At 41.7% G+C, this 18224-nt stretch overlaps 1 protein-coding gene across 1 annotated transcript in view; it reads right to left on the reverse strand.

Annotated features, from left to right (window-relative positions):
• Window positions 1-349: 349 nt before the first annotated feature.
• The window catches only part of Kcnb2 (potassium voltage-gated channel subfamily B member 2), a 381513-nt gene continuing 363638 nt past the window's right edge, over window positions 350-18224 (reverse strand). The window contains exon 2 of the mRNA XM_035439006.1: window positions 350-2494. Coding sequence (XP_035294897.1) covers window positions 350-2494 — 2145 coding nt within the window. The remainder of the gene's footprint in view (window positions 2495-18224) is intronic.

Here is an 18224-nt window from a genome sequence, read left to right on the forward strand (position 1 = left end):
ATGACATTTCTTCCCTTCATGTGCAAATCCTAAAATTCATGATAATTTAAAACTTAAAACCAGAAAATCTGCCTCCAGTTCGAAATGAAAGGGTCAGAAATGTCAGACATTGCAGATCACTGGTTCCTAACAGAGCTCTTTATTTGCTCGCTGTCCGTGACTCGATTCTGTTCGTTACAAAATGCAGTCTTGACTCTTTATCTAAACAGTACTTAAACTAAACTGTTCATGCCATGCAAAAATAACATCTTATGCACTGTTTTTTTGGGGGAGGGGTTTCCCATATTTTAGTTCGCGGCATTATTAATCGCATTTTTAAGAAACAATATTTTATTGCTTTTATAACTAGTCACATGCTGGTCTCACGAGTGGGACAGTAACCCGTGTCTCCTGGGTTGGAATGAATTTCTGGGGCAAACAAGTGGTTCTCCATCTTGTACCCTTCTTGACTACTGTCCTTTTTGACTTCACCCACAGCCTGGTAAATGTCTTGCCTACAGTTGTGGTCTGTGTTTTGAGGGGAGGAAGAGCCCATACAACCCTCTTCTCTTAAAGGGTCTCTGGCATCGCCAGGCTTATCTGCTAAGCAGTTGGGATTGGAGTCTGCTTGCATGTCTGGTCTTGACCTATGGAGGTCCAAGAAGTCTTCGTCTTCTCCAGTGTCTATTTCAGTGAAGCTCCTTCTTTCTCTAGAAGAGAAAGGAAATAGTTTTTGCTTGGGAAATCGAGGGGATAACCCTTTGGAAGGTCCCTGACAGTGTGCTGAAACATCAGCACCCAACAAGGGTCTCTCTCCCTGGGGGAGGGCTTCTTCTAGAAGGATGGTACTGATGTGCTGAGGGGTGGTGAGCGGAAAGTCTGCTGTCGTTACTGGCAGTGGCCTGGCTGTGCTGGGTGGGGTCTGAGGTGCACTGCCTCTGTTTTCCTGAAAGTTCACTTTGAGGGATCTGGACTTGAGGGGGTTGCTCCCTTTCAGCGAGCTCTTAGGGCTGTCAGTGGCACTGTCAGGTTGCAGAGGACCATGGGAAGTCCCAGCTTCCAGGCTCACAGTTTTATCAACTGGGGCATAATCCAGTGTGGCCTCTCTGGCAGCAGGCCCCTTATCTCTACTTAGCGTAAGAAATGGAAGCCCCCTGACTCTTTGGTGCTCATCTGTTCCTGGGAGGTCAGTGGGGAACTTCATCTGCAAATGAGAGGCAGAGGGTGGTGGCAGGGGTGATCTCTCGGTCTCTGTGAAGTCAGTGGCACAGCTGGTGAAGCTGTCAATGCTGGAGGTGCTCTTCATGTCCACGATGACCTCGGTCTGTGCCACAGCCAGCTGCTCCTGTGGGCAGACCACCTCTTCCATTTCTATCTCCTCCTCGTACGCAGATGGCCTCTCGGGCTGTTCTTGGCAGTCTGGGTTTGGGTGGGCATGAGGCTGTGTCTTGGTGATTTCATTGTATAGCATCTCCAGTTTCTGGGCACTCAGATGCTGTGGGCTGGAGGAAGAAGTGTTGTTCAGCTGTTCGTGGGAGTCTTTTTGGCTAACCTCCTGGTACTTATTCTCATAAGACTTATTGGAGCTTGTTTCCGACAGAGCTTTCCTGGCCCACTTCCACCGGCTTGGAGACAGGTGATTATCATCCACCGATTCCTTGGTATTGGCTGACTCTCCGGCCTTCTCCACAGCCACGTCTATCAGCTCCATACTTCGAGCAAAGGCATCTTTTAAGTTCATAGAAACGATGCTGCCATTCCTTTTGGCTCTTTCAAGAGCCTCTCTCCTTTTAATAGCTTTTTCCTGACGTTTTTGCTCCTTATAGAACTCAGAAAAATTGTTCACTATGATGGGTATAGGAAGGGCAATTACCAGGACGCCTGCAATACAGCAGAGGCCACCCACAATTTTCCCTAACAGCGTTTTAGGGTAAATGTCACCATAGCCCACAGTGGTCATGGTGATGGTGGCCCACCAAAATGATGCAGGGATACTAGTGAATTTGGTAGCATCTTCATCTTTCTCAGCAAAAAACACCAAGCTGGAAAATATCATTATCCCCATAGCCAGAAATAATATTAATAAGCCCAACTCATTGTAACTCCGCCTGAGGGTGAAGCCCAGAGACTGCAGGCCAGTTGAGTGTCTGGCGAGTTTCAGGATCCTGAGGATGCGCATGATTCGGAAGATCTGGACCACACGCCTCACGTTCTGGAATTGCAGCACACTTTTGTTGGACTCTGTGAGAAAGATGGTGACATAATATGGTAAGATAGCCAGAAGGTCAATGACATTCAGTGGGCCTTTAAAGAATTTCCATTTATTTGGTGATGACAGGAATCGTAAAAGGTACTCCATGGTAAACCAAGCAATGCACACAGCCTCCACGTGTGCCAACTTGCGGTTGTCACTGGGTTGCCCAAATTCATCATTTTCCTGCAGCTCCGGAAGTGTGTTGAGAGACAGAGCAATGGTGGAAAGTACGATGAACAGGATAGACACGATGGCCAGGATCTGGAAAGGAGAAGGAGGTCCACATTAGCAAATCCTCTTTGTTTCTCTGGCAACCACACATGCATCGGTGGTTCTCTGAATGAGAGAATGTTCTCAGTTATTCCAGAAAGGTTTTACGAAGGTCACTTTACAGCCTAGAGCTCGCTTAAGAATACAAATACTTTGTGAGTTAATTTTGCTTAACAGCCTCATGCACATTTTGATTTTAGCAATTTGACTATACCGGAGTTCTCCCTACTTGCCACTGTCTGAGGCACATTTGTGTGTGTTAACAATCATTTGGATGAGGACTCCATATAGTTGGCACACTTTCTTGGGGGTGGTAATCTCTTCCTTCTTAGTTAGCTGAACTTTGGCTTTCTTAACCACCTGGTTTGTATTTGCTTGTGTGAATTATATTACATGCTACATAAGCTTGATAGAGAATCTCAAAGCTTTACTCTACAGCTATGCATACTAATGCAGAACCCAGATGTGAAGAGGAGAGGCCAGACAGTACTCCTTATAAGAACATATACTTCTCATGTGGCCAGCATTAACATGAGAAGCAAGTTGGGGTAGCCTTTGTCTGGAGTGCAGATTTCTAGCCAATATCACTTGGGTGAAGAAGACTTTGGGCTAATTTCATTCAGGAAGAGAGTTTTCATGAAGACTATGAAGACCAGACAGATGTCATTACAGGACAGGCAGATTCTCCAGGCTGGGAAAAGGGCAGAACAAAAGCAAGGAAGAGTATGGCATCAGAAAGAAGTAAGAAGATGATCTTGTGACTGAATTTTGGAGTCTGCAGTCTAAGTTCTGATACTGGCTTGCCACTTTCTGTGAGACCTTGGTCAGATTATGTAACCTTCTGTGTTTTGGTTTACAAGTATGTGGAATGCTTGCACTGTTCATAGCTACTTCATGGTTTCTGTAACAATTGCACAGTATGCAGTCATTGCTAAGTAGATGAAAAAAGAGATCTAGATTGTTGACCTAGGACTTCAGTGTAGCAACACAAAGATCAATAAAGGGCATGTGGGAAATCTGTAAATTCATACAAAATATAGACAATGCAAAGGGGGGATTTCCTAGTTCTAACTCAGTGCACTAGACTCATGGGGGTATATCAAAGATTAAAGTTAGAGAGCAATTCAGGTTGTACTTCTTTGCTTAGAAAAATCTGTACACACAGAGCACATAAGTCTTGGTGGAGTAGGAAACACTCTTTGCTTAGTTTGAACCAGCTTGGTTTGGTCTGACCTTTATCTATGACCTTGAACGAAGGAAAGCCCAGCATGAAGAAGTAATCCCAAAAACAGATGCCCTCTAACCTTGACAGGTGTTATTAGTAACAGGTTTTGTACCTCACTCTGAGAACCAGATAGTGACTGTTTTACATAAAGACTCAGCATCTAGTTAAAATTTTAAAGCACAATGCTTAAAGGTCTTGAGGCCATAGCTCAATACTTACTAGATTGTGAAAACTTAGTGTGTTAGGACTTCTGAATTCTTTCTCTCCCCCCTGTAGTGATATATTGTTTATGATTTATTAAACCTTGTCTGAGGAATCCGAAAGCAAAGTCAGCCATAAGTCATAGAAGCCAGGCACACACCTTTAATCCTAGCATCCAGAAGCTAGGAGGTGGTGGTACACACCTTTAATCCCAGGACTCAGGATTAAGAGATAGACGGATCTCTGTGAGTTCAAAAATTATAGCTCACACCTTTAATTCCAACATTAGGCAAGTATATAAGACAGAAGCAAGCTCTCAGTAGAGGATTCATTCTCCTGCCACACTGAAGATAGACATTCATTCTCCAGCCATTCTGAGGAAAGGTTATAGTCTGAGGCTTGGTGAGAGCTTGTGGAGACAGGGTCAGCTCATTCAGCCTGAGGTAGAGGTAAGAAGCTGGTGGCCAGCTGCTCTGCTTTTCTGATATTCAGCTTGAAGCTTGAACCCCAATATCAGTCTCTGCGTCACTTATTTATTAGTGTTACACCCCTCCTCACTGCATGTGTGTGTGGTGTGTGTTAAGGTGCCCATTTGCTAAAGTCCATATGTGGTGGTCAGAGAACAACCATAGATGTCCACCCTCACCTTCCATATTTCTTGCTTTGGGTCTTTTTGTTGATTTTCTGCTGTGTACATTAGACTATCTGGCTGAGAGATCTTGAGGGAGTCCTGTCTCTGCTCCCCATCACCCTGTAGGAGTGCTGGGATTACAGATGCTTGTTCTGGGCACCCAGATTCCACATGGCTTCTGCAAATGTGAATTCGGGTCCTTATGCTGGCATGCCAAGTACTTTTACCCACTGATCCATCTTTCTAGCTTGTGGTTTCTTCCCTTTATGTCTGTAAGCTACTCTGCTTTTGGGTTATTCTCCTTCTCTTCCTTACTCATAGGCTTCATTTATATCTTTTATTGTTTCTCTTTCTGTTCTTCAGTCCCCAATTTTACTCTTCACTTGCAATAAAGAAAAACATAAGAGCATAAGGCATTTCAGAATGTCTTATGGAGACTAAATAAAGATGTGTGTTCTTCAACTCCAAGAATGGTACTCTGTTAGTAGGGTTTTGTTTTTCCTTTCCCCTAGAATCAAGTTACATTTTGTTTCTTGAGTGTACTTCAGAATTTTCTATTAAAAAGGTAGGGCAGTTGGCCTGGAGATATGGCTCAGTGGTTAAGAACACTCCTGTTCTTGCTCAAGACTTGAGTTTCATTCCCAGCTCTCACATCAGGTGTTCACACTTATCTATAACTCCACTTCTAGCTACATATCCAGAAGACCTGATACTCCCATCTGGCTTCTGTGGGTTTCCCTCCCACATGTATGCACACATGTACATAAATAAAAATGAATATAGAGGGGATAGATGAGGCCAAGAAAACAGTGTCTTCCAAACACAACATAACTGGCACACGCCTGATCTCACCGAGAATGTAGTAGCCTGCACAGGGCCTGCAAAGGTTCAAGCCAAAAAGGGATACCAGAATTGACAAGGGGAAGTGGACATGAGCTCCCATTCCTAACTAAGATGTTATCTTCGATTGACAACCATTTTCAAAGGAGTAATCAACCTCACTGGGTATATAAGCCACACTTAAGGACCACCCTCACGCCCAGCACAACATGAATTCATTGGTGTTTTTGCAGATTTTTTTGTCTCATATTGGGACTTTTTGGGCATTTTTTATCCCACTGGAATTTTGTTTGTGTACTATAGTTTTCAGTTTTGTGTTTTTATGTTTATGTGTGTGGTTCTTGTATTTTTTGCTCTTTTGTTTCTGGTTTGTTTTGCTTGCCTTTTTTCTAAAGACCGAGATAGAAAGAAGACATGTAGTTGGATATGTGGTGAGGTGAGGAGGATCTAGGAAGAGATGGGGAAGGGAAAACTATGTTCAAAATATACTGTATGAATTTTCAATATAAATAAATGCATTAATTAAATATTTTTTAAAGGTGGATCGGTGAATCCCAATAGGACCATTTGTTTTCATCTATCCTAAGAGACTTATGGAGGCTGAAGTAGAAACACTTTAAGAATGTTCATTTAGATGAGTCTGTGGATAACAGATGTTTCATTAGAGACAAGTTAAGAAGGTTCACCTTGAATCTCTTCCTTCATTGGTCAATGACAGGACAATACCTAAACTATTCCTTTTCTGAAGTCACTGGTTACCCCTTACCTGATCTTTTGCTCTAACATAAGAATCCAGGTCTATAGTTCCTAGGAGGCTACACTCTTATTAACATACTTTTTTTCTTTTAAAGACAGGGTCCCAGTATGTAGCAGATGCTGCCTTGAATTCACTGTATAACCCAAGTTGTTTTCATACTTTTGAACTTCCTGCCTCTCATTCCCACAGACATGTGCCTCTGTATCCATCTCTGGCCATTTTAATATTGGGATTTCTTCTATCATTCTTGTACAAATATCCATATTCTAGATTTCCCACAATAAATCTCTTCCCATGACCATTTCTGATGTATTTTACTGATATTTGTTAGTTCAGAGGGAAAGAAGAAAAGCAGAAATGCAAATGAATCCATCTTATTACTTTTAAACTCTTGGAGAGGCTACCTTAAATGCCCTTCCCCTATAATGAGATTGATGACTACTTTGAATACCATCATAGAACCTTCACCCAGTAGCTTATGTAAGCAGAAGGAGAGATTCACAGCTAAGCACTGAGCAGAACTCCAGGAATCCAATTTTAGAGAGGGAGGAGTGATGAGCAAAGGGGTCAAGACCATGCTGGGGAAACCTATTGAAACATCTAACCTGAGCAAGTGGGAGCACACAGATCCCAATCTGACAGCTGGGGAACCTGCATAAGACAGAACCAGGCCCTCTGGGCAGTCTATGGGGCCTCTGGCGGTGGAACAAGTATTTATCACTAGTGCATGAACTGGCTTTTTGGAGCCCATTCCCTACTGAGGGAGACTGTCTCAGTCTAGATACACAGGGGCCCGGGGGCCTCGATCCTGCCCCAAATGATGTGACAGACTTTGATGACCCCCCCCATGGGAGGCCTCACCCTCCCTGAGGAGTGGATGGGGGTGGGATGGAGGGTGGTAGGGAGAATGGGAGGACGGGAGGGAGAGGGAACTGGGATTGGTATGTAAAATAAGATTGTTTATAATTCAAATAAAAGTTAATTTAAAAAATGTATGGTGCCAGGAACCAAGCCCAGTATCTCACACATGCTAGGAATGTGCTGTGCTACTGAGCCACACCCCTAGACCCCATCTTCCAACCTTTGGACAAATAATATTTTTTAACACCAAATTGATGTGTAATGTTAATGCAGTCTATAGTTTAGATGGTTGCAACCTAATAAAGATGGCTCCGTTTAACACTTGCAAAGTTAGCAGTTGCATGAAATGGCCCATAGTACATTCTTGAAGAAAGAGAATTATTATAGCGAAAAACCAAACATCGAATTTCTTGGCAACCCCACATGTATATTAAGAAAACCAAAGGTGCTAAAGTGAATTATTTTCTATTTCATGTTGAAATTCAATGTGTTAGAACCCATTTGCTTTCGGTTTGGAGGAATGGCTTATTTGAAATATCCCGTGAAAACTTGGAGTTCTCTCAGAAGGACAGCTCTTCAAATAAATTACTCCATATATACCCAAACTGACTTTTGTGGTGGAAGTTTGCTCACAGCTATAGGATAAACTTCTAAACATGGGTATGTACACTAAGTACAAAGAACCCTAACGACACGTGTATTGTTTTGCTTATATCCATGAATAAGTCAGGACATGACTGACTCAGACTTTTAAGCCCTGTTACTTTTAATTGGCCTCCAGAGCTAGCAGAGCCAAACTGTTTCTCTCAGTTTTATCAAGTAGACTTATATTTGTAAGTGGCAAAGGAAGTGGCTATTCCATGAAACTATCTATGTGATGCTGGTCCACCTTTCTTGGAGATTTGACTTCTCTTTCTCACTAATATGAATGTGAACTAACTAACATTCTATGTTTTGCTTTACCATTTTTCTTATTACAACCAAAGACAAGTCCTAAATGACCCTGAAATTTGTTTGGTTCAATGGACAAAATTAAGTTCTGTTGCTTAAGAAAATTTTTTTAAAGAGAATGCTTTGAAAAATATTGCACTGTATGTCTTGCAAGCATTTAGTTACAGGGAACACATAATCTTTCTGGGTGACTTTTCTCTCTCTTGAACCACCAGGGTGACTTTTCCTGTCCTTCACTTTGATACAGGCACTATAGCATGACATGCAGTTACAGACAGGGTTCCCATATTTCCATAAGTAGGCACTCAAAGTTGGCTACATGGATTTCTGTTTGTTCTAGTATGCATGGCAGCCCAAAACTTGCCTTAGTTGCACCAACTTGTTCTTATTTGTAGATAATGTGGATGTCTTGTAGAGTGAAATACAGGGCAAGGAATTAAGATACATGGCTCTGTCAGGTATAAAGACAAACCAGTCTCATCTCACAATGAGATGCTTCACCTGCTTCCTAGGATCATTGACTGGATCATGAAGAAAACATTTGGTAAAACAGTGTAGTGAGTGCAAAGAATGCTCGAGATCCTTCCCCACCATTCTTTGTTTTTGACAGCAGGTCTGAGGTAGTCCAGGGTGACCTCAATCTATGTAGATGAAGATGATCTCGACCTTCTGTTCCTTCTGTCTAAACTTTATAAGTGCTGGGATTATTGCTTTGCTCTGCCCTGCCTTGTTTATGTGTTGCTGGGGTTGGATGTCCTGTGGATGCTAGGCCAAGTTCTATACCAACTGAGCAATATCTCCCTTTTAAATATGATTCCAGACCTTCTTTTTGTAGCCCGGGCTGGCCTATAATTACCAATCCTCCTGACTCTGCATTGCAAGTGTTGGTATTATAGATGTGGAGCACCATAACCAGATTCCTATTCATATTTTCAGCACTTTCAATCATATTCCTTGGCCTAAGCAGTGGTTTGTATCTCATTTTCCTTCTGACTAAACCACATACATGACCATTGTTGCAGTTTGACAGAGGTTGCTTCAGCTGCCTCATATCTTAAAACACGCAGCTAGTTCTGAAGCCTGTTCCTCACATGTGTTCGTCTGCTGTGTATTCCCTGATCTTCAGTCTGTCACACAAATAGACAGAAATTCTCTGCTTGACATGGAATGCTCCATTTGTATTGCCTCTCTCTGCCCTGACTCTGCCTTTCTTCCCATAAACACATGTCAGCAGGTGAGTGAAGTAGGTTAAATGTTCTGAACTGTTATGCATCGCTCTGGCTTTATGTTCCTAGTGAGGCATAATCTATGCTTTGGATGTGCTGTGGAAAACAATGTGGAGAGGAACGACAGGGATAAGTTGTTTAAAATGACAGGAAGGAAGAGGGCTGCAAAAAGCATTCTTAGAAGCATGAATAATTTTCCACTTTCAGAACAGGGGTGTTTTGAGCCTATCAGCCAAGTGCCAACCCACTTGTTGAAAGAAGAGGCAAGGATTTGGTAAGAATATTATGATTTCCATGCACCCATCTCCTGTATCTACTACCCAAATGACTACTGGGAATAGCTGAGCTAAAAGTAACCGGTTTGATTTCCACTGAAGGAGGAGTCATGTGGATACTTTCAGTTCCAGCCTTTCATTTTCTTTGAACCACATGGTGCCCACCTTTCTGAGGCTAAAGGCTACAGTCTGGCTAACTGCCCCCTTCTTCTAGTTCCCTTGGCTCTCCCAGAACAAAAGAGGCTCCAGGCTTAAGTTCTCTCAGCCGATTTTCACATACAGGCATGACTCTTTATTCTCTAACATCACATGACTAAAAGAAAAAAACAAACATCACGATAAAATTCAATTGATTGCAAGGTTATGATGGTCCTAGTGATTGTGTGACCCCAGAATTCAATTTTCTTGCAGTTTGTGGACTGATTGAATGAAGGATTGTGGATTGTCCATGCACACAATGCTTTCTGTATGGGGATAAGAGGGGTGTGAGGAGCAACCCTCACCTTAATTTTCTGAGAGACGAGTTTGGCTATTTTATGACCAAAGACACTGTTTTGCTATTTTGTTGATGTCTTCAGAAATAAGTTAGTTTCATTATCCATGATATGTTTCTGCATCTGAATGGATTCCATTTTATAAATCGAGTCATTAGGTGAAGGCTGACAAGTGGAATTCCATATTATTCTTAGAATTTCTACAAGCATAGGAGATTAATTGAGTCTTACACTCACTCCCATGATTAGGCAGTCCTTTCCTTGGTAACTGCTTCTCGGGGAAGCCTTTAGGAGCCCAAGAGTAAAAATGGAGACTAGCCTTGCCTGGCAGAACACAGGCATCTCCTCTGCTAGCTCTTTCTGATCAGAGTCATGGACCCTTCCTGTTGATTGCTGGTCTCCATGAATATCTAACTAATTAAGTTTGCTTGTTTTTGTCACCGTGCTGGAGACAACCCAGAGAATTGCATGTATTAGGCAAGACCCCTGCTGCTGGACTATCCCATAGTCTCCATGAAAGTTTAAACCCCTCCCCCCGCCTCAGCAAAGGAATAATAGGGTGTGGAGAAAGATGCAAGAAGAGGTCCAGGGGAACATGTCCTTCCAACATGTTTTTAATCAAGCTCGCCTGCTTAGAAATTGTATATTATAAAAATCAAGCTGGGAGAAAAATGGGAACCCCAAAGAAACTAAGATTGAGGGAGTGTAATAAGTGGCTGGCAGTAGGCAGGGCTGGGAGTAATACATGACTGAGGAGCAAAGCCTAGATGCCCCTTCTATCCTACAAAGGACCACGTTCAAGTACATAGCATATCTAGGAAAGCCAGGAAATGGTAGGTTTTTGGATTTTTGGTGATAATGACCAAGGCTTTCCGAAGCTGGGCTTTTCCTAACAGCTACAAACCTTCTAACATGGCCCCCACTCCCAGTTTCCTAGCCAGCTCAGAAGATGGGGGTAGACATCTGATTGGGGATGTCCTTCTGTATGCTGTGAATATATGTTTCTCTTATTGGTTGATGAATAAAGTTGTTTCAGCACCTGGACAGGCAGGATTTAGCCAGGCAGGAAATCCAAAAAGGGATAGGGAAAGGTAGTAGATGGAGTCAGGGAGATGCCATGTAGCTGCCGAGGAAGCAAGAGGCCTGGGAATCACTGATAAGCCAAGACCATGTGGAGATACACAGATTAATAGAAATGGGTTAATAACTGAGAGAGAGATAGTCAGTAAGAAGCCTTAGCCACCACCAGTTTAATATGCCTCTGTGTGTTTATTTGGGACTAAATAGCTTTAGGACTGAGCAGGACAGTAACTCCCATTTACAGACATCCTTTTGAAGATTTACATGGAGCATTAATTTCTTTCTGCACTGACTTGAACTTGCAAATTCTCCTTTTGCAGCCTTTCTTATACTTGAAGAGCTACTTTTTTTTTCTTTCAGAGTAGCCAGATTTAAGAAATAAAAATACAGAATATTTTAGTTGAATTTAAATCAAATGTTTATCTGGGATGTACTGAAAATACATTAGATGTTTGTATGAATTTCAAATTTAAGAAAGTGTTCTGTATTTGATCAGGCATGCTGATCTGGAAGTGATCTCTGCTCCAGTATGTCTAATTTTTAATTGTGTTTATACAAGCATCTCTGTGTTTGGGTTTGTACATGTGAGTGCAGGTGTCTGAGGAGGTCAGAAGTGGGAATCAGATCCCCTAGAGCTGGAATGATAGGCACCATGAGCTACCTGACACAGGTGCCAGGAATTCAACTTGGATCCTCTTCAAGAGCTGAGCCATCTCTCCAGCCCTAACCAGATGGTTTTGCTGTTGGGCATACAGAAGATGGAACTGAGAGACTAGAAGTTGGCTAGAGACTAGAAGTGGCTGGGATGTAGGTGTGCAATGGTGGTTCTCTGTGACAAGCAACAGCAAACTCATTCTCTGGAATCTTGGTTCTGCCATCAGTGGACTCTTCCCTAAGTTGTCTTTTGCCTTCCTGTCTTCAGCTCAAGTTCAGCTCAAGTTTACCTGAGTTTTATTCATCTTCCCTTATACCCACACAGCCTTACAGCTTCCCGAATAGTCAGTCATTTGACAAGCACATAGGAGATAATTTTGTTTCTCAAACAAGGTTTTAGGCTTTTGACAATTATTACAAATTTTCTGTGGAAAATACAGTGTCTAACAGAGCAAGCATTTTGATAATGAATGCATTTTGATAAAGGAGTCAACTCCCACCCCAATTTTATATTCTCCATATGAAGAAAGAGAAGGATCCACAGAACTGGAGAAATGAGAATGGGCCCTTGAAGAAATTAAGAATTTTCTAACCAAGAATGGTATGAACACCTATAGTTCTAGAACTGTAGAAGCTGAAGTAGTAGGGTCATGCAACATAGTAAACAAACAAGCAAACATAAATAAGCAATGGAAGAAAGTCAAATGTTTTCTAACTATGACAGAGGTTTTAACATTTTAATCGGCTCCTTCAAAATCCAAAGTCAGTCTAAAATTTTGAATTGCTATCAATCATTTACTTCCTTAAATAGAAATTCCTGTTTGAAATGGTCCACTTTGAGATAACAGAGCAGTGCTCCAAGTTCAACAACATAATCCTTTCCTAGTTTTAAGAACTATACTTTTTATTAATCCTTTTCTTCTTCAATTACACTAAGAAGATTGCCTTTCCTTTTTAAAAAAACCCCTTTTCTTTAGGAACTCTGTTCTTGAATTGATACTGTTTTCAGACATCATCACCTTCATGGAAGGATAGACTTGCCTAAAAAAAAGTGCTGTATTCATTCTATGTCTCATTTTTATGAATTTTCTTGTAATTTTATCTGTTCACACAATGGTAGTTGCATGAATACATCTGTATGATTCGGGCTTGTGCAAAAGATATTACGCATGGCTGAGGGGCCAGCATGGGACTGATCCAGACCCCTTGAACATGGGTGTCAGTGAGGAGGCCTTGGCAATCTATAGGGCTCCGTGTAGTAGACCAGTATTTATCCCTGACACACAAATGGACTTTGGGAGCCCATTCCACATGGAGGGAAGCGTTCTCAGTCTGGACACATTGGAGAGGACCTAGGCCCTGCCTGGGATGATATGACAGGCTTTGGAGATCCCCCATGGAGGGTCTCACCCTTCCTGGGGAGCAGAGGGGGAATGGGGTGGGGACTTGGGAGGTTAGTGGGGGGCGGGGGAGGAGGGGAGGGAGAAGGAGCTGGAATTGACATGTGAAGCAAGCTTGTTACTCATTTAAAAATAATAACAATAAAAAATGAGAAAAAAGATATTAAGCCACTGAGAGTAATGAATGACACAGGTTATGTATTAAAAACAGATTTGCATATATATATTTTATTTTACCTTTAATAATATTTTATTAATTCTTAGAAAATTTCATACATTATGTTTTAAACATTTTCTTCCTCAACTCCTCCTATAACCACATTCTCCACTCCTTCCTCCCTTCAAACCCAACTTTGAGTTTTCCTTTCCCTCCATCCAGTCAAGTTGTATTGCTCAACTAATCTTAGGAGTGGGGCTTGCTCTGACATGGGGTTGACTTCCCAGGGGTCACATTACTCTTTGTCTTATAACACTTTTATACATGTTTTGGTATAGCTCTATGCCAATTGTTGTCCTGTGTGATCATAAAAAGTATTGAAAATGTGTAAAAGTAAAAATTAAAGGATTATGTATATCCCATTGAAGAATATAACATCTCAGATACTTGAAGACCTAGGACAAAATAAAGACAATAGACAGAAGCCTTCTTTACTTTTCTCACTATTACCAGCTTCCCAGTTCTTTAAAGAGATAACTCATGGAAATTGAGGAATAAGAACATATTTTGAATGTTTTATTTTCCAACAAGAAGATTGGGCATTTCTGCCTATTTACATTTCTATCCAGATTTTGTTATATTCTTCCTTTTTGTGTTGGAATGATGTTTTCTTTGACCTAACTACAATTCTAATCACAAGTAATTTTGAGAGGGAAGCCTTGAAGGACAGATAAGCAGACATTTCCACTCAAAAAGGAAAGTAAATTCAAGGCAGGCTGAGAGGAGGGGACAATGGCTTTGAGGCTCCTCAAAGTAGGGCTTGCTCATAAAATTCTAAGTAATATTGTGTGACTTGAGGAATCCCTAAAAAGCATGTGTGGGGGAGAATTTATGGCTGCTACACACAGGGTATATAGACTGTGCACTGTGTAACTCCAGAGGATACCAGTTTGGATATTCTATGTGACTGATCCTTCCTTCATTTGAACAAAACATACCCCTGAAATCCCTTGGAAACAGAAAGTTCTACAGTGAATCTTTGCTGGGTACTTCTGGGAGTTCAGGCAAATTGTGAAGGGCATGTGACATAAAGAATGCAAGTATGCTGATCTTCCTTCTGTAGACCTGTTTCCCTGGTTCAGCACTATTAGATCAGGGACATGGAGTGTGATGTCCTAAGCTGCTGGAAATTTGAGTTCCCAGACCCTATTTAATTATTATGGAATAAAACTGGGGAGACTCCCAGCAGTCTGTGTTTTTGTTCATTTGTTTTTGCCACTCAGCCCAGTGATGCTGACGCCTATCAAAGCTCGAGGATCCCTCTATAAGGAGTAAATGCCACCAAAGGATTTCAAACAAGGCAGTGGCATCTAGATTTGTAGGGTGAACAGATTGATGGCTACAACACACGGGTCAGGTCAGGGACACAAGTGATGCCCAGAGAGCAGCTTCCACATCTGCTCGACAGTGGGCAGATGGTAAGACCATTTCTCCAGAGGCATCTTACTTTCACTCTTACTTGTTACAGGGATGGAGGAGCCCAGGGCTCCCCAGCTTCTCACTAAGTTTGTCAGGGAGACTGAGAAGCTCTGACAGGAGCTTCATCATCTTCATCTTTGTCTTCATCATTATATTACAAGAGGATGATAGAGTCATCCTTGGCGTTAACCATGACTTATCTTAAAAGATGCTTCTTCATAGTAAGAAACTAGTCTACTTGGAACTTTAGGCTTTGTAAAGGGGAACATTTTCTGATAGAGTTAAAGCATTCATTGGGCATATGAATAACTTATGAAACACATACTGTGTTATTTACCAGAACTGCTTTCTTAGATAAAAATGTTATCCTAAGCGTATACATGCTCAAGTCACACAGGGTAAAGGCTAGTTGCAGGACCAATTTATACTTCTCGTTCCCTGAAAGCGTTCTTGTTTGTTGAATGACTTCTTCCATTCTGACTTGTAGTTTCTGCAAGGAAGTCTTCTAAATTTCCAGAATTAAAGTGCCATTAAAATCTGGCTTTGTTCCTTGGGTACCTACTCACTCTCATCAGCTCATCAATCACCATTAGCACAGAATTGCGAGGATTTATTTCTTCCATTATCCTCATTGCTCATGACTGCATCCCAACAGCTTCACAGGAAGAAAAAGCAAAAGCTGAAATGCAATCATCTTCCCTCTTAATAAATCTCTGTGGCAAAGTCCTCTGAAAAGTACTTTTGGGGTCAACATCATTAAGACCACATTATGGAATGCCAGCAAACAAGATGAGCTGGGGCCATGGTGGAACTGAGCACCACTGCCAAGGGAGAAGTTAGATGGGAGCCAAACCCAGTTGGGCCTGGCTCATCACTATCTATTAGGGAGGCTACTGTGTGGTATCCCGGCCCCAGAAGCAGATGTATTTCTTGGATGTTTTTTTTTTTTTTTCACTTCTGATGCAAGAATGACTAGTGTTCTTCCAAGCATGAGATTGAACATAAAAAAAAAAAAGACTTTTCACTGGGACTTGTTTGATTTGCTTCAGCAGCAACAGTTGGAGACCCATGATCTGAATGTGTTCCAACACTTCTGTACTTAGTACATCTGTATTTACTACGAATAGAGGGATCTCATTACATTCTTACATGGACAAAGTATATAGTCACATAGATTCATTCTAAGCATAGTGTCACCCCTAGATTCCCTTCTGAGGACTACTGAAGGCCTTGCCCCTTAAAACATATGTTTTTTTTTAAAACTTTATCATAAAATAAAATACTTTATCGAAAGAGATTTTTTAATCCTTTTTCTTATTTATGTATTTAGTTATACTATTTGTATAACTATACTATTTGTGTGTGCAGATGGATTTGTGGTTTGTGTGAAGGCCAGAGGTGGATATTATTGTCCACTTTGTTTTGGGGATCATGGTCCTTCAGTGGTCTAAAAGTCACCAATGAGTCTAGACTGGTTGGCCACCTAGTCACAGGGATCTCCTTCCTCAGCCCTGAGATTACAAGTCACACCCACCACACCCACCAAGCCAACTTTTCTATGTGAGTTCTGGGGCTCAAGCTCAGGCTGTTGTGCTTGTAAGGCAAGTGTTTTACCAGTTCACTACCCTCCCCCCTGTGCCCCACCAGCATAAGCATCTTTTGGACATACCTTTTAATTCTATTTGTAAACTCAGACTTTAAAATAGAAGCCACAATAGCATCTTAAATCTCAAGACTCCAGATACTAAAGTAGGCTTATTAAAACAGATCTCAAATGGCTCTTCCCATTAACATCTTCCTACTGACAGTTTTCTGAATCACTGTGTGTGTGTGTGTGTGTGTGTGTGTGTGTGTGTGTGTGTGTGTGTGTGTGTGAGATGATATTTCTGAACTAGCTGCATCATTGCTAGCAGGCTTCATCCCCAAATCCCTGCTTAAAAAAGTCACTGAGAATTGTACCTAAGGCCCATGTCAGGCAAGCATTAACCACTGAGCTACAAACCCATCCTAGAACCTAAATTTTCTTCTGTTTATTTTTGAAATAGAATCTGACCATGTAGCCCAGGCTGACCTTGAATTTGTGACCATCTTGACTCAGCCTTCCATGCTGGGATTGCAGGTATATGCTGCCACACCTGACTGCAGGACTTGCATTTTATCAGAATTCCCAAGGAGTTCATGTGTGCATTTAAATTTGAGGGGCACTCCATTTAGACATGTGTATGTGTCATTTGAGAAAAATCTTGGAAGGCAGGGGAGTATTGCTCAATGTAGCATGTATGCTTAGTATTGTGTGAGGCCCCAGGTCGTATCCTCATGATAAGAAGGAAAGAAAGCAAGATCAAGAACAGAATTAGAGGCTTTCATACATTTTTTAATGAGTTCATTTCAGTTCTGTGGGCAAGGGTGTGCTATGAGGACTGTGGCCTTCTTTATCCTGTTCAGAGTGTGGATGAGGACATTGGATCCGCAGTCAGAAAGCAGAGCCTGGACAGTAAGTAGTCCGATGAAGGCGTCAGAGTCCCAAGTCCCACTTCCCAGTGACCCACGTTTTCTAGTGAGGCTTGATTCTCTAAGGGTCACACAACCTTCTGAAAGAATCCTGTCCACTGGATGCCCAGTGTTCACATATGTTCACATATGTTATAGGGGACGCTCCACATTCAAACCACTGTGGATGTGGAGGACTGACAGCAACCATTAGAAGCTGAGAACAGTCTAGGGAGGATTCCTTCCCAGTGCATTCAGCCTGGTGGGAGAGTACATAGCTCTCTTTGTTGTCTTCAACTCTGCAGTTTGTGGTAATTCCATAGTGAGGACATGAATGCATTTGGGTTGTTTAGTCAATTAGCAGTTCTAATCTTTAATGAGGACAGTGCTGTGACACTGAAAGAGCTCCTAAGCCTGTTTACTTCAAAAGCAAATTTACTGTCATTTGAAAAAGAGCTGGAATCCTAGTCAGCGGGAAAGCCAGTTTAACTGGGGGGACACAAATTGTATTTACTGTTGTATGTAAATAGCTTTGTCACTTATTTTATAATTAACACCTGTATCCTGAGAAGTAGTTCAAGACAAGCTGGAACATAGGCCAGAAACTGAAAAGGTCACTTATACAAGCAGGATGTGGGGAATAAGGAAATGCTACTAATAACAGTTTTAAAGCAAAGTTAGCAACAAGAAATTCCTTTGATATTAAGAAATGGAAAAACCTAGTTTAGTTTTGAGTTGGTTCTCTATTTTGCTATATTTTATTTTTGAAGTTAGCAAATAATGCAACAGGTTTGGGCATTTTAAGATATATATGTCATTATAATTCATTCTCACTCAGTCCTCTCTCATTATTCTTGCTGTCCCTTTCCCCCAGAAATTGCTTTCCTCTTGTTTTCTTTCTCTGTATAGCCCTGGCTGTCCCGGAACTTACTCTGTAGACCAGGCTGGCTTTGAACTCATGGAGATCCACCTGCCTCTGCCTCCTCAGTGCTGGGATTAA

Source organism: Cricetulus griseus, chromosome 2 (assembly GCF_003668045.3).
Source record: "Cricetulus griseus strain 17A/GY chromosome 2, alternate assembly CriGri-PICRH-1.0, whole genome shotgun sequence".
Classification (NCBI taxonomy): domain Eukaryota; kingdom Metazoa; phylum Chordata; class Mammalia; order Rodentia; family Cricetidae; genus Cricetulus; species Cricetulus griseus.